This window comes from Enhydra lutris, unplaced genomic scaffold, assembly GCF_002288905.1.
Source record: "Enhydra lutris kenyoni isolate GAN:26980312 unplaced genomic scaffold, ASM228890v2 scaffoldscaffold84, whole genome shotgun sequence".
Taxonomy (NCBI): Eukaryota; Metazoa; Chordata; class Mammalia; order Carnivora; family Mustelidae; genus Enhydra; species Enhydra lutris.
The window spans coordinates 1535590-1551755 of record NW_019154168.1 but is presented as its reverse complement, the minus strand read 5'-3'; the positions used below and the strand labels follow the sequence as shown (position 1 = coordinate 1551755).

The 16166-nt window shown below is 41.3% G+C and overlaps 1 protein-coding gene across 1 annotated transcript in view; it reads right to left on the bottom strand.

The window, feature by feature from the left end:
* Positions 1-14177, bottom strand: part of LOC111161344 (copine 8) — a 202807-nt gene extending 188630 nt beyond the window's left edge. Inside the window, exon 1 of the mRNA XM_022524935.1 lies at positions 14041-14177. Coding sequence (XP_022380643.1) covers positions 14041-14177 — 137 coding nt within the window. The remainder of the gene's footprint in view (positions 1-14040) is intronic.
* Between the last annotated feature and the right edge of the window lie 1989 nt (positions 14178-16166).

Below are 16166 nucleotides of genomic sequence, written 5' to 3'. Positions count from 1 at the left end.
ATCACCACCAAGTAGAAAGCTGAAGGCTAACCTACTCTGTCAACATCAGCTCAGAGGTAGCTGCCTTTCACACCACTTCAAAAATATATTGGTCACATGACTAGGTTTTCTCACTCTTTGTGTCTTTGTCTATAAATTGTTGAGCAACATATTGCTTCTATGTGTGTAAAAAGTAATGTGTCTTCAGGCTCAACATTGAAAAAAAAAAAAAATCTTGCAAGGTTACCTTGAGTCAGCTCTCTTTAGACTTGAGCAACCGATGCATAGACTATGCCAGTGAGAAAAAATAACATGCTTACGAAGGTAAGGTTAGGCTGGCTGGGTTTTGTTTTGACTGGTCCTCCAGATTTTAAGGAACATCTTCTGTAATTTCTTTGGATCACTGATGATAGAACAATTGAAAGGTCCTTAAGAACAATCTGAAAATCAGCAACAGAGTTTAAAGAGACGGAATTAATCTGGAAAGGAAATTTGTTTGTAAACATAAATGACCAGGGGAGACAGGGAGACTGAGAATAATTTTCTAATATGCATCTGTTATCCCTGTCACAAATGATTAGACTAGGAATTTGCTCCTGACTCAAAAACACTCATCTAGGGTCCAGAAAATAAATAAATAAACAAATAAACCTCATTAGCAACTATGAAGCCATGCTGCTTACAGTATTTTATAAATCCTAGAAAATAATGGAATGAAACAGGTACAGGCAATTGTTCACCCATGTCTCCTTGTACCTGCCTTTACACACTGATTTTTTTTCTCAAATCAATTGATGTTACACTCTCCCCTGTACCTATGCCTTCCAGTCATGGTTCCCATTCATCTGGGATGCTCTACTTTCCTCTCTTCAACTACATATTGAATAAATAATTATCAAATACTATCCAAATGCAAAACATTGGTCTAGATACTAAATAGATACAAAGGTAAGAGGGGTGCCTGGGTGGCTCAGTCAGTTAAGCGTCTGCCTTCGGTTCAGGTCATGATCCCAGGGTCCTAGGATCAAGCCCCACATGGGGCTCCCTGCTCAGCAGGGAGCTTCTCCCTCTCCCTCTGCCTACTGTTCCCCTTCTTTGTGCTCTTTCTCTGTCAAATAAATAAATAAAATCCTAAAAAAAAAAAAAAAAAAAGCAAGTAAGACTCAATTCCTGTCCTATAGGAATTTATAATTTAATAGTTGTCTGATACTCTTTCAAATGTTTATTCAACAAGGACCAAGTTATTGAGTGACAGGAAAAGGATTTGGTGTTGGAGACTGATATGAACACATGGGCTCCTGACCCTAGGTCATGTATATTCTAATAAGGGGACAAATCTGTAAACAAACATATGCAGCAGAATGTGGAATGTGTGTAATAAATTCATTACAGATGACAGAAAGGGAGGGACAGTCAATTCTATACGAAGGATCAGGGAAAGTAGAGTCTACGGAGTCTATGGAGTCTATCAAGTGGGATAACAAACAGGCAAAACTATCCCCACGAGAACCGAGGTTTCAGCGTCATAGTTCTCTCAGGAAATGCAGGTGGTCTGAAATGACTTAGAGTTTAGGAGAGAGTTTTTAGAAGCCAGTGGGGAGGAAGAGGGTGGCGGTACATGGAGAGAGAGAGATGAGGCTGAAAAGCTAGGTCAGGGTTTGTAAAGTTCTCATGGACTTAATACATAGGCAATTAAAGGTTTTTAAACAAGAGAGTAAGAGTATGATAGTATTTGCTTTCTGAACAGGCCTCTAGCAGGTCAATGTGCAGGATTAATGGCAGGAAGGAGGAGGGTGGCCATAGCTGGATGTGAGGTGGGGAGAGGCAAGGAACGTCTGCCATGGCATCCACAGGAGTCAGACAGGCCTGGACCCAGTCAGAAGCAGAGAAGTCAGCCCTATTAAAGAGGCAAGATCAAGGCTTGAGGCTCAACCGGCAGAAATTCTACAGGGCTTGGGGGGATAGAGAAAATGGTGGGGAGGACTTAGTCCCTTGAGGGAAGGAAACTGGAATTCTCAGGAGTCCCCATACATCCTTTGAAAAATCTCTAAAGCAATTCTGATGATGATAAACCCTTGTTTAGAATAGCTGGTGGAAATCATGCCCCCAAGATGAAAGTGATACAACCACCCGATAATTTCATTTTTTTAAACCACATCTTTTTATGCATGTGCTAGAAATGTTCCTAAATCGTTACCATCATATCATCTTGCATTAAACGAATTCATCCATGTACTGCCCTCACTGAAACAAAGTAGCTTTAAATTTTTTTTTTCTTTCTAGTAAGAACCACTATTAAAGTCAGTGTCTCTGGAAAGATTCAATGTAATCAGGTGGGATATAACATTTTAGGCAAAATACAATCAACTGAACACTAAGATACTCCAACTGTATCAAAAGTACTTCGGAAATTCTTTAGCCTATCCAATAAAACTTTATAACCAGACAAGCGCAGGGAACAACGTGACTTACAGATAGTAACTTAAGTAAATATGCTCATTTTTTACTTGTGCACATAAAAAGAAGTTCTGTAGGGTTTCTCCCCCTTTTCTATAGAAAGTATTATTTCTTCTTCCATCTTCCTGTGAACACTTTTTTTAGTTGAATTTAGACTTTTCTAAAATTCTGTTTACCCCTTTATGACACAAAATTAAAACTGCTGGGAAAAAAAACACAGGGTCTGGCAGAAAGTACAGTAGCAGGTAAGAAACCTATTGCTTCCTGAAGAGGCCAAGCCACCAAACAGTTCTTCTTACCTTTGATTCTACCCAAGTGAAACCATCGTGTGCTGCTGTACTTTATCAGTTCACCACATAACTTACTAGAAACATCTCTCTCCAAGACAAAAATCTTCCCTGGGTCAAAGATATGTTCATTTTCTTATTTAGATATGTTATATAGGATCTCATCACACATACAAATTCTATTATTTCTCTATTTTGCATATTTTCCATCCCATATTGAATAAGCAAGTCAGCTGCTACTGTTTAAAACTATTAAGTGTCTACTTCTAAAACTAGTTTTGTTATTTGGAGGCAAAGTCAGTTCATTTAAAATTTTTATTTGTCTCTCATTTGTTCACAAATAAAACTTTATGGGATATTTTATATACACTAAGTAATACTGAGCAACTATATGCTTTTATTAAATTGTACTGGTAAAATGAGTCATTTTAATGTTTTACTATACACAGAAACCAATATTTTAAAAAAATATAGACATAGACAAATGCATGTGTGTCCAGATTCATTCTTCCAATCTGTACATAAGGCAGCAAATATCTATTAACAATCTTCTAATGTGCAGAACAAACAGGTTTTTGAAAATCAAAAATAAGACAAATATGCACTCATAGTTGGTAGAGGAGACAAACATGCAAAAAAACCTAAATAATTACATCAAAATAAAAGTGCAAGAAATGCAGTGTAGGAACTCAAAGGAAGAAATGATTAATTCCAGTTCAGGAATCTAGTAAAACATTATGGGGTTGCTACAAGTAAGGTATACAGGCACAGCAAACTTCATTTGGATTTGCTTTACTGTGATTCACAGATACTGTATTTTTTTTACAAACTTAAGGTTGTGGCAACCCCATGTTGAGCAAGTCAATCGGTGCTATTTTCCCAGCATCATTTTCACACTTTGTGTCCATGTCACATTTTGGTAATTCTCATAATATTTCAAACATTTTCATTATTAGTATATTATATTTGTTAGAGCGATCAGTGAACTTTGATGTTACACAAGGGATCTGGAGATTGGCAAGTACTCCACTTTGGCTAGAGTCCATATCTGAGATGTGACTGGCAGGGGATGGAAATCTGTCCAGGATGAGGGCAGACCCTCAACACCATGTTAAAGCTGCTTGGATTCTCTTTTGTGAGAAAAGGAGAAAGACTGTAAGTTTCTGCAAAAGGAAAATCCCACAATTCAAGCTTTATTTAGGAAGCTAACTACACAACATCTGAAGAATAGACCAAAAATGTGAATTCTGGAGTCACAGAGAATAGTTCAGAGGATATTTTAATATTCTGGGGGGAAATACAGTTTCGTGAACAAGAAGGTTGGCAGCAGGAATGGAAAAGGAAGTGACAAATACTTTGGAGAGTTGAGCCAAATAGAAAGTTACAGTGATTGATCAGATACTGGTAAGTAGGTTAAAGATTGTAACAACAGGTAACTAATAGTACACATGTCACTTGGTATCAGTTGACTTTTATTTCAAAAATCAAATACCGCATGCTTTCCCACAAAACTGAGATATTCCTTACGAATCTTTCCAAGTGCTACTTCAGGCAGTCAGCGCTTAGTAACAACTAATCAGTAAACAAAAAATTGAACCCACTTGCCATCCCCACTAGAAGCTCTGTATTTGCCAAGATATAAATGGTGGTGGGTGGGGGGAGTGACATATTACAAAAGTGAATTGGAAGAAAGGCATGGATATTTTTAATATCTAACATTATTCATTTGCAAGATAAAGAAAGCCAGCTATGGATCTCTACTGAGAGGAAGAACTAGAACAGCAATAGTAGAGCTTGGCATCCCTTTGGGACAATATTTAGTGAAATGAGGACTATGAAGTAGGAAGTGGTTGGCATTAGAAATAGTCTACCTTAATCCCTTTGAAAACTCAGACACTAGCATTAGGGTCTAAGTTTTCAAATGAGGACTGACAATCCTAAGATTCCCTTAAATCTAAGCATGTTTACATTATATTTCAAGGTCCTACTTCCAGTGTCATTGAATTAACAAGCTCTGAGTGACATCCCAGGTCATTTAGACCAGGGACTCAACCTTTCATAGGAGGTGATGCCCAGAGAACTGGTAAAGTTGTCAAAGTTACAGAGCCAGTCAGGAACAGAATGAAAACTTGGAGATTTCCACTATACTTGACTGGCACATTCGACAAGGAAGAAAGAAGTCACATGAATGACATTCAAATGACAAATGACCTAAGCAACGCAAAGAAATGACAACCATTTAACTTAAATTGTGAGACAAATCTTGAGATGAAAATCAATTATCTTTTTGCTAGTATATTTCAAACTTCTCTCCAAAAACAATTTTAAATTCACTAATTTAAATTACCAATTAAGAGAAACATTCACTATCAGCTTAATATTGATTATGCCTCCTTTTCCCAATGCCTACAAAGAGGCTTTAGATGAAACCTCTAACATAAAAATCAATGGCAATCAACTTTCTAGTATTTCTGCTTCCACAATTAATTTGAAAGTTGAGATATCCAAATAAGTCAGACAATGAGCCATGTCCAAAACTTGCTCACTCTCTCTCTCTTATTCTTTGCTTTATAGATGGGAAACATGAAAACCTACTGAAGACATTAAAGAAGAATGACTGAGGTTTCAATTACCTAGAAAACCACAAATAATGTGATATTCCCTTTACAGGAGTACATTTAGATAAAAAAAAGAAAAGATTTGTAAGAATGCCCACATCATTATACACATTAAAAGGACACAATAATAAGGATCTGCAGGCAATGAGAAACAAATTTCTCGAAATGATTCTAAAACCACTATTATACTAACTAAGGCTGAGAAATGCATTGGTTTCAACCAGGTACGACAACTTTAATCATATCTGGTTGATTGCACTCTCTGACATTTGAGATTATTCCTAATAAAATTAATGTGTCACTTGCGATATGTATATATAGATATATGTATGAAAAGACAGAGAACAGCTAATTAGCAAAGTAGAAAACAACGACTTTTATGAGGTCACATCACAGTTCAGTTAGAATACTGTGCTGACATTTTCAATATCTAAATAACTATTTTGTTTATATGGAATTCTGAAGAGCATATTTGCCATGAAAGGAGACCCTAGAATTTATTATTGAAAAGCTAGCAAGTTAAGTGGTGACTTCCTCATTATTAAGAAAGCAGAGGACCGACATGACAAAGCTTGCAGTCAGTTCTCAACCCCAGTGGTAAGTATGAATGTCACATCGTCAATTCAATTAATTTCCCTCTACTTTTCATTTGGCTGGTTCATCACCTTTGTCCAGCATTTAGCTTTCATCTCACCCTGCCTGCTGATTTCTAGTTAAACAGTCTGCTCATTACTTAATCTCCCACAGCTTCATTAGGTAACTCAGCAGCAGAAAAGAGATAAGAATCAATACTTGGAAATTAAATATCAAATGGTTAAGGTTTATGTCACTCATCTGAACTGTTCTATCCAAGCTCTCACCAATAGGGAACAGAAAAGGCACAGAATTCTATATCCCCTTTGTGATGGTATAGATATCATGTGTTATAATTGTGTCTCTCAGCTTTGTCATTTCTCTTCAGTCACCGACACATCAATACCGATAGAAAAGAATCCTACCTGCCCTTAAAGCCTAAAAAATACAACTTATGGAAGAATGCCAGACTATGTCTGGTGGACAGAAGCATATACCTAAGAATTAAACATATATGCATTGGGAACTCAAGCTTGCCACCTCCTAGGTGTGTGACTTAGGCCAAATTACTTACATTCTCTCTGAACCTCTATCTCCTCACCTGTAAAATAGGACATAAACCACCTGTTTCACAGAATTGTTACGAAGACCGAGTGAATTAGAATATGTTAAATGTTTTCCACAGTCTCATGCAGATTTAGATTTTGACTTTAAATAAAATATACAGCAAATGCCGAGAGTCTTCTTGTTTCCTGATGTCATTAGTGCAGCTTATAACTGCATACTTATAATAAAGAGAAGTACTCACTTCCCAGGGACTATCACTGATATTTTCTTTCTTCAGAGTTTCACAAAGTTAACTGATAATCCCCTCCATGTTTGGAGTATTATTCTTTGTAGAATAAACTTGACAAAATGTCTCATAACTTGAACAAGAATACCCGAGAGCCAACGTCCCTGCTGAAGAGGCATTAACATGGATGGTTGTCATATGTTTGGAAACATTTAAGGTATTACATGTCAGGCTGTGAACAATGGCCCTTGGGGCAAGGCACCTTTTAAATACATCTCACATTATTATTGATGATAAAAGCTTCATGCTCCTTCAGACTGTGTTGTCATCTACTCGGATATGTTTTATCTCGTGTCCAACACAAAAGAACTATCTAAGTGTCAGTCTACTGATTTTATTGGTAGGATACCAGAATGTGCTAGAATGTGATTTCATTCTAAAACTTTGTTGTTAAACACTACTCCCTATCTGTCGAATCCCACTGGGTCCACACGTCTAATTGCGTGTGTGGGTGTAGGGAAGCCATGGAGTAGAATCTGCAGAAATGCCCTATGCATTTCCAAATGCATACTCTTCTGACCACTTTTCCTCTGTATATCCTCTACATTTAGGTGTATGAGATGGGCTATCATTATCATCTTGAACATGAAGCTTTATGTCACTTTGCATTGCATGTTTCTGTGACTCCCCCAATTGAATATAAATTTGTCCAAAATACAGGTACCCTGTCATCTATGTTGCTTATATGCTACCTAGTATATAGTCATAAGAAAATGAGATGAGATTAACAGCTCTTAAGTGCTTTTCTTGTGACAGGCACAATCCTGGGCACTTTACAGATTTATTTCATTTAACTCTCCAATAATACTGTACATTTGGTTTTTAAATCATTTCTGTATTACTGATTAGGAAATGAGATTCCAAAAGTTGAAATAAGTTACCCAAAATAACATTCAAAAAGGGATAAAAATGGGATTTAAAGACATCTGTCTGACTCCTAATTCCATTTTCTTGCTGCTACACTCTGCTGCCCCAAATTCTCATTAATCTTTCAATGCAACTTTCTCATGAGAATAAAAGTATTTAGAAAGGTGCAGCCAGTAGTTTAGACTTGAGTCTACTTATTTAAAGAGGAATAGGGGGGGAAACAACCAAAATAAGCTATTAAAATCCCCTTGAGAAGACAGCTTATTAATAACTTCAGCTCTAGAAAACTATCCCAGGGAAAAAAATCATCATAGCTGTTGTCAAGTGTTCGTGAATAAGAATGCTCATTAGCATTATCTGAATAGTAACTTTCTGAAATAAATTTTGGAACATAAGAGATAAGTTAAATAAATACAGTAAGCCCAAAAAACAGACTACTTCACAGACATGGAGGGTTATTTTTCTCAAAACCTAATGACAGAAACATATACATGATACAAAACAAACAGAAGTACAGAACATAAATTGTATAGAATATAGTACGATCCCTTTATATAATGTGTGCATATTAATTTTTCAGTTAACATCATTTGAAACCTATTTATACACTAATTTCAAACTTCTTGTGTTTTTAAAGAATGGTAGAGTATGTCTAAGAGATAAGCCAAAGGGGACTGTGGTGGAAACCCCCATTGCTGTGTTTGAACTCTTTCCTTCTTGCACCATAGATAATAAGAACAGCGAACGCATCTGCTTCAAACTGGGCCAATCCCCGCTGGACCAAGTAGATTCTCTCTCTTGCAATACCCATTTGCTTTCCCAGGTGGTCTGGAACTGGAACTGTAACATGAAAACTTGCAAAGTATATGCCACCAGTGGATAGAGAAACAGAAAACAAAGTCTCCAAAGTGAGACAGAATAAGGAAATGGAAAGAAACATGTGAAAAGGAGAAGAAAGGAAAAAGCGTACAGAGCTTCAATTACCTTCCTGTTTCATTCACAATACACAATACACATACACAATACAATGCAAGCTGTCACAACCTTCCATGGATTATGAAACCAGACAGCCTCACTTATTCCAAGTAGAGAAGCAAGACCACAACAGTGCCGACCTTGACACTGTTATTTCTAACAGTGACAGTCCAACAGCAGCAAAAATTTTTTTCTTTTGTATAATCTTACAAAAGGCCTAAAAACAGTGATGTGTATATAAGCAACATGTTTAACTGTGAGCTCTCCAAAAAACACTGAATGCAGAGATGTGTGTGTGCGTGCATGTGTGTATTTACATAATTTGTTATAAATTTTACTGATATAAAATATGTGTAGCTGAGCACACGACTTTTAGACAATAAGAGTATATATGGTATTTTCACTGTAAATTCCAGAGGGCCAATTGATTCCCACAGAACATCTTAAGTGCAGACAACAACAAAACAAGCCCCAATTTGCAGTATTTACCAGTTTCCATGGTGTAAATATTCCCACCACAGCCAACTTCAACCTACCAATGTGACGTCACTGAACAGGGACAGAAGAGATGAGCAGCAGCACCTGACACATAATATTGTCACCTCGCCGATTAAAAGGAGCACAGGTGACAGTAAAGAGTATAGATAATAGTAAAATGTAGTAAAATCATTAGGAAGTGATAGCTTTTGAGTATGTCTTAACTTTGTTTTAAAATATAATGTATTTCATTTCAGGTTTATACGATTTTAATGTTTAATAACTGCTTTATTTAACAACTGGTGCACAGATTCCGGTCTCAATCCCATTCAGACCAGCTCCAGCACACATCCCTGAAAAGGTACTGCTAATCCAGACCAAGTGACTACAGTCAGTCATTTGCTCATCAAACATTTTAATGTGCATTATCAGCACATGTGAAAAGTCCAGATTCCTGGGCCCCAGTCCGAGAGATTTTGAGAGTATATCCAGCACAGGGACCCAGAAGTCTGTGTTTTAACAGGCAAGCAACCATCTCCGTGCCAGACCATTACCCAGAAAACATCAGCATCCAGAATTTGTTCACTACATATTCTGTGCCCGGCTCAGAACCCATGGACATGAAAGAAACAAAACTTGTCCTCAAGGTGAATACAGAAACCAAGAGTCATAACGTAACTATAATACTGGTACCTACCAGCTGCTTTGGGAAAATAAAATCCACTTTGGGAGAGGAGTCCTGAGAGAAATGTTGTTTGACCTGTGTCTTAAAGAAGGAACATCAGCTAATCAAAACAACAAGGGGCAGGGAGGAAGGGGTGTTCGGGGCAGAGAGATGGGGGGCAGGTGCATAGCCACACAGGTGAAGAGGACTCAGTCCACTAGACACCAGCACATTCTTTGGGGCTGTAAGACTCATTTTGCAGCCACATTCATCTGTCATCAGCTTTAGCGGATAGTAAGCACATATTAAACTATGTTAAATCATGGTGTTCATGTGAGGAGTGGTGGTAGATTAGGCAAAAAAGTCATGGCCAGGTCGGGTGGAACTTTACAGAATGCCTAGCACAAAGTAGGTGCTCCTATTTTGTATTCCTCCTTCGACATGAGCGTTTAAAATTGGTTTTATCAGGGCGCCTGGGTGGCTCAGTGGGTTAAAGCCTCTGTCTTAGGCTGAGGTCATGATCCCAGAGTCCTGGGATCGAGCCCCGCATCGGGCTCTCTGCTCAGCAGGGAGCCTGCTTCCTCCTCTCTCTCTCTCTCTCTGCCTGCCTCTCTGCCTACCTGTGATCTCTATCTGTCAAATAAATAAATAAAATCTTTTAAAAAAATAATAATAAATAAATAAATAAATAAAATTGGTTTTATCACCATAGATTATCGCTGCGAAAGAAGTTACAAGTGGTGGCTAACTTACAAAGTCTACAACACAGAACGCTCTCAGTTTTTTTAATGGACAAGCTACCTTCTCAATCAGAGAAAATGACCAAGATTATGTGTTAGAAATAGTTCACCAAACCTAAGTTCCAGGGAAATGAGTGATTACTACATAATATTTTTCTCACTGGTTTTGCCTCATCCTAATTAAGCTGTTTTCCAAATCCAATGTGAATGTTATAGATGTTATTTTATGTTTCTGAGGTTGTATCTTTTCGGCTATTGGCACTTTAATTAGGTAACCCAATTAACTTTAAAAATCTATGAAGTAACATAATGAAGAAAAACGACTGCAAGAACTACACGAAGGGAAGTCATAGAGTAGGAAAGTGTCTCTACCTAAACAGCTAGAAGAGTGGACTTGTTACCCTAACACAGCAAGTCTGTGGCCTCCTCCATGTCATGCTGTCCCTTCTCTAATGCAAACCATGCACATTAATCTCACCTCCCCTCAAGCCCCATCTCCTCCTTGTAGAACATTCCAAGCACTCCACTGCACAGTGATCTCACCCCTCTCCGTGCATGATCCTCATCTCTGGATTTAGTCCTAGGTGATCACGTATTACGGAATACTCATCTCCCAACCAGACTTTACATTTTCAGAGAACTTCCCTTGCCATGTGTCATGGAACAGGGCAAAATGCTAAACATACAAAAGACATGAAACACTTGGTGAGTAAATAGACAAAATGATCTCCATGAATTATATTTAGCTTCAAGCTTCAATTGCTGATTTCTTCACCTCCCCCAAAATGGAGATGAAAATGTCATAAAGATTTTTAAAGGTCTCAGATTGGGGACAAAGAAAGGAGGTTATCAAAAGGGATTCTAATACTGGGTGCCTTTTTAAGCATCAGCGAATCATCAGACGTCTCTAACACAGAAAGGCAAGGGAATTCCTGGCTTTGCTTGCCCACAGTAAGACTGAGGGGTCTACAACTGAGCCTTGTTGCTAAGTGAAATTCCCCCCTCAAAACATCCTAGAATATAAGCTCTTATACTCATCAAAGAAGAAAGAGAGAACAGGTATCCCAAGGCTGCCTCTATCCCTGTATTCTTTACCAATTTACTGAAGTACAAAAGAAAAAGACTATTTACAGAATTCCAAACTGAATTATATATAAAACATTTATTTATTAAATACTATTTCCAATATCATAATAGCTAACATTTTTTAACACTTTTGTGTCCTACAGTGTATAAGACATCATCTTAACAAACTCTGATGTCATTCTGTATGAGATAAACACCATAATTTTCCTCATTTTAGAGATGAGGAAGCTCAGCTTAAGTACTAACTCCAAGGTAACAACATCGTTAAGTCACAGAGCCAGAATCTGTAACCAGGTCTCTTATCCCAAAGCCGAAAGGATACCATCTCTGTTTACAAGATTCAGTTCCCAACAATGTAAGTACTCTACGTACTTGGGTTCTATTTCAGGACTTTTTTTTTTAATGTGAAAACTTAAAAATTAAAAAAGCAGGACACCAAATCAATGATAAGAAGAAAAGGCTAAACAAGGGTATGTCCAGGGTCTGAGGTACCAAGTTTAAACAAACTGGCTTAAAGCCAATTAACTACAGGATTCCTGACACACCTTGCCCCTGTGTGCTCGCGCACAGGCAAGAGTGGTTAACTGTGGATCCCACTGGCAGAAAAACCAGTGAAGGTATCATTTCCCCATCAGTCCTAAAGAATTTTTGGGAAATTGGGATTTAATTTATAACACTTTTTTTTTTAAGATTTATTTATTTATTTATTTATTTATTTATTTATTTATTTGACAGACAGAGATCGCAACTTGGCAGAGAGGCAGGCAGAGAGAGAGGAAGGGAAGCAAGCTCCTTGCTAAACAGAGGGCCGAATGCGGGACTGGATCCCAGGACCCTGAGATCATGACCTGAACCTAAGGCAGAGGGTTTAACCCACTGAGCCACTCAGGCGCCTCCTTATTTTATAACACTTTTATATTCATGTCAAGTACAGGCTACATGCCATTCAGGCTTCGTAGAATGTTCAGCAGAGAAGAACTCTAGAAAATGCTTTTACTGCAGGACTTTTGGCCTTGCATTATGTGTGTATACTAATGACCTCCCTTGGGCATCCAAAGGCAGCTTCAGAATAAAGAAAAAGGCCTAGAAATTAATGTCTGAAAAGAGTTTTCCATATAGCCTCACCTGTTCAATTGACAGGAAGAAATCTCGGGCAGCCCTTAAAGCAAGAAACACAGTAGTAAGGCAAGAGTGCAAGCTTAGCTACCATTACCAGCATTGTTCCCACAGTCTGAGGTCAGCCTTAAGAGGAAGCGAGCAATCATGGGAAATAGTCTCAGGGATAGCTAAAGGTTATCCCCTATCCCCTAATTAACACCTCTACTGGTTTGTTGGTGCTTGAATTTCCACAAAAAGTGAAAATCCATTTCTTTGGCTCTCGACTCAGTCTTGTGAAAATGCAAAATCGAATACTACTGGGGGAACACCATTTTAAGTTTCAGGGTTTATTTACATCTAAAAGATTCCCCAAGTTTGTTAGATTCCTTCGAGGCAAATTTTGCTAAGTAAAGGAATGCGAGGGTACTGAAAACAACCTTGGGGCCAAAGTGGTTAGGACGGAAGTTTTTTCCATTGAGAGAGATCCTAGTATGCAAACAAGGGAGTGGGCTCCAGAGTCAATATGATGCAAATTCTCCCTCTCCCGCGGCCATTATCAATTTATTATAGTCCGCCCCACCTCTTTCTCAAAATCTACCGAGATACAGGAATTATGATGCTTTATTTACAGGAAAACTGACCCAAACAATGTCAGGCAAAGGAGTTAAAATCTACAGTCCTTGGGCAGAATGTCAGTTGTTATAAGCACTCCAACTGTGTCTACTTGCAGGCAGAAAGTCGTGACTTCCCAGATTTTGGGTAAGTCACACATTCGTCTGCGAAGAAAGCTGGAGCCGAAATCTCTACCTATCAGGCATAAAGCAAGAAGCCAGGAGGGGTGGGGCGGGGAAGCAAGCTGGATGGCTCCAGGAAGTGGGTGGGGAGGAAGCAGCGAGATTTGGAGCCAACTGTAGCAATAGCAGGTTTGCACACGCCTAGCGAACGGAGTCCCGGGCCACTGCGTGCAGCGGTCACAGGCGCTCTTGGCAATGCTGGCCTCTTTGATTCCCGTATCACCCAACCACAACAGTTCGGGTTTGGGACGTAAAAAGGGCTTGCAAAGTGGGCGGCGGCCGGGGTTCCCGCCGCTGAGTCACAGCCCAGCCAACTTTTACAGCATTTCCCAGAAAGAAAATTAAAAGTCTCAGTTCCGTAGCCCACTACTCGCTTCACGTTCGTGCTCTCCGCTCTGTCACTGCAGCTGGGGGGGGGGGGGGGTGACTCAGACCCACAACTGGGGTGTTTCCCACTCGTCTCGCAACTTCTCACCCCAGCAAAGCCTCGGGGTGCCCCGAGCGCTTGGCAAGCGCTACCCACCAGGCAGATGAGAGAGCAGGAGGAGGGAGGGGAAGGGCTGCGTCCTCACCTGCAGGACACGGACACCTCCACCCGCGTGGCCGGGATGGCCGCGCTCAGCTGGTTCAAGTCCCCGATGCCCGCAGTGCTGGTGTAGCGGCTGTCCATCTTGGGGGGAGGCGCCGTGGACTTGTCCGGCGCCCACATCCAGAGCTCGGGCAGACTAAGGGATCGGAGCCCAGCTCCCGACAGACGGGGATGGGGGTTGAGGGTGGAGGCAGAGGAAGGAGGGCGGAGGCAGCTCGCGGGAAGGGGGAGGGAGGGGGAGGCGGACCCGAGCAAAGCCGCGAGGGAACCGCGAGCCAGTCCTGGCCCAGGCCGAGGCTGCCGGCGAAGTGGCGCACCGGGCTCCCGGCTTCCCTGCCCCCTCTTTGCAGGCAGCAGCCCCAGCGGGGGACACTTCGTGATCCTTGCCAGGCTCCGAGTGCCAGGCTCTGAGGAGCCACCGGTACGCCTGAGGAGGTAGGAGGCACTAGACCCCGACCCCAACCGTCTAGGAGCGCAAGCCCTGGCCGGCAGCGCGCGCGGCTGGGGTGTTGTCTCCGCCTCTACACACCCACTCCCGCCTCCTGGGCAGCGACTCCCTCCTGTCAATCAGGTGTGGACCGGAATGTCAAGCAGTTCGCCTGCCTGGGCTGGAAGCTGGAGGTGTGGGCTCCTCTGCCTGTTCCAAACTCCCCCCTCGTAGGCGCGTCCCTCCTCACCCCGCGCTGGTCCTCACCGAAGCCCATGGAGGTCCTTCCCACCTTGCCTTCGGGCAGGTGAGCCAGGTCTCGGCTTCTGGACTGCCCGCTCTCGGCCACTTGGGGGTTGGGGACAGTGGGACATGAGGACGATTTCCAATGTTCTGTATGCGGTGGTAAAGTGACAGATTAAGATCTGGGACAAGTCGGGAACAGGATGAACTCTAATGGAGGGGTACTATTTGATATTTAAGGGGACAGGTTTCCCTCCTCCCTCAGTTCCTCGAAACGTGGGGGTCAATTGTGACAGTCTTCCTATAGTTAGTACTCTCCTGCGGCCCCCATGCTTGGAAGTTCGGACCTGAAACCTGGAGGTCACAACCATTTAACGCAGCTCCCTTACCCCGACTCCCACCTACAAGATCTGAATGAAACTGGACGGGCGGAAGCAGAGAGGAGCTGGAATGAGCTCCGCATTTGGGAAACTGGAATCTAGGGCAGCCATACAGGTGCCAGAATGCCGAGGCATCCAACGTGTGGGGAAATACGCGCGAGTCCGCTCCATCGCCGAGACCTTATTGGCTGCACCTTGCCTCCTGCCTCACCCGTGCGCCTGCGGGTCCCCAGGCAATAGCCAGCAGGGGGCGACCGAGGACAGGACGCGGCGTTCCGGAAGAAGCGCGGAGACCCGACCCGTGTGCGCCTTCTATTAACGCGCCAGCCACGGAGTTTGCAGCTGGCAGGACGAACTCAGAGAAGAGCGCTTTTCGCGACTGAGAAATTGACATACGTTGTAACATTTTAATCCATTTGGAGCCACCTGCCTAGAGAATCTGTAGAGTTGCCGGTGAGGACCTGTAGGCACTGTCTTGCCCCTTCCCCCTGCCAAGATCTTCCCCGCATTTCAGCCTCGGTTTCTTTTCCTGATCTCCCAGCCCACCCTTTGTCATTCCTTAAATCCAGAAGAAACTGTTTCTCTTTTTCCGTCGCTGATTAACCTGTAGTTTATTGCTATTTGGAAATGTCCTAAAGCTCCAGACATTTCTCTTATGCTGCCCAAAATTAATTTGGGGGACTAGGCTTGCGTGTGTTGTTTGTTGTTGTTGTTGTTGTTAAAGATTTTATTTATTCATTTGACAGAGATCACAAGTAGGCAGAGAAGCAGGCAAAGGGGTAGGGGGAAGCAGGCTCCCCGCTGAGCAGGGGCTTGATTCCAGGACCCTGAGATCATGACCTGAGCCGCAGACAGAGTCTTAACCCACTGAGCCACCCAGGCGCCCTTACGTGTGTTTTTTTAAGGTAACCAGACTTATATCATAGAAGCCTACTGAAGAAATAAAAGGTGAGAACTTTAAAACAGTACCCAGCCTATAATCCTTGAATTCTTAATTTTTCCGTTTTAGTGAGCTATAATTGACATGTAATAAACTGCATATGTTTAAAGCGTGCCATT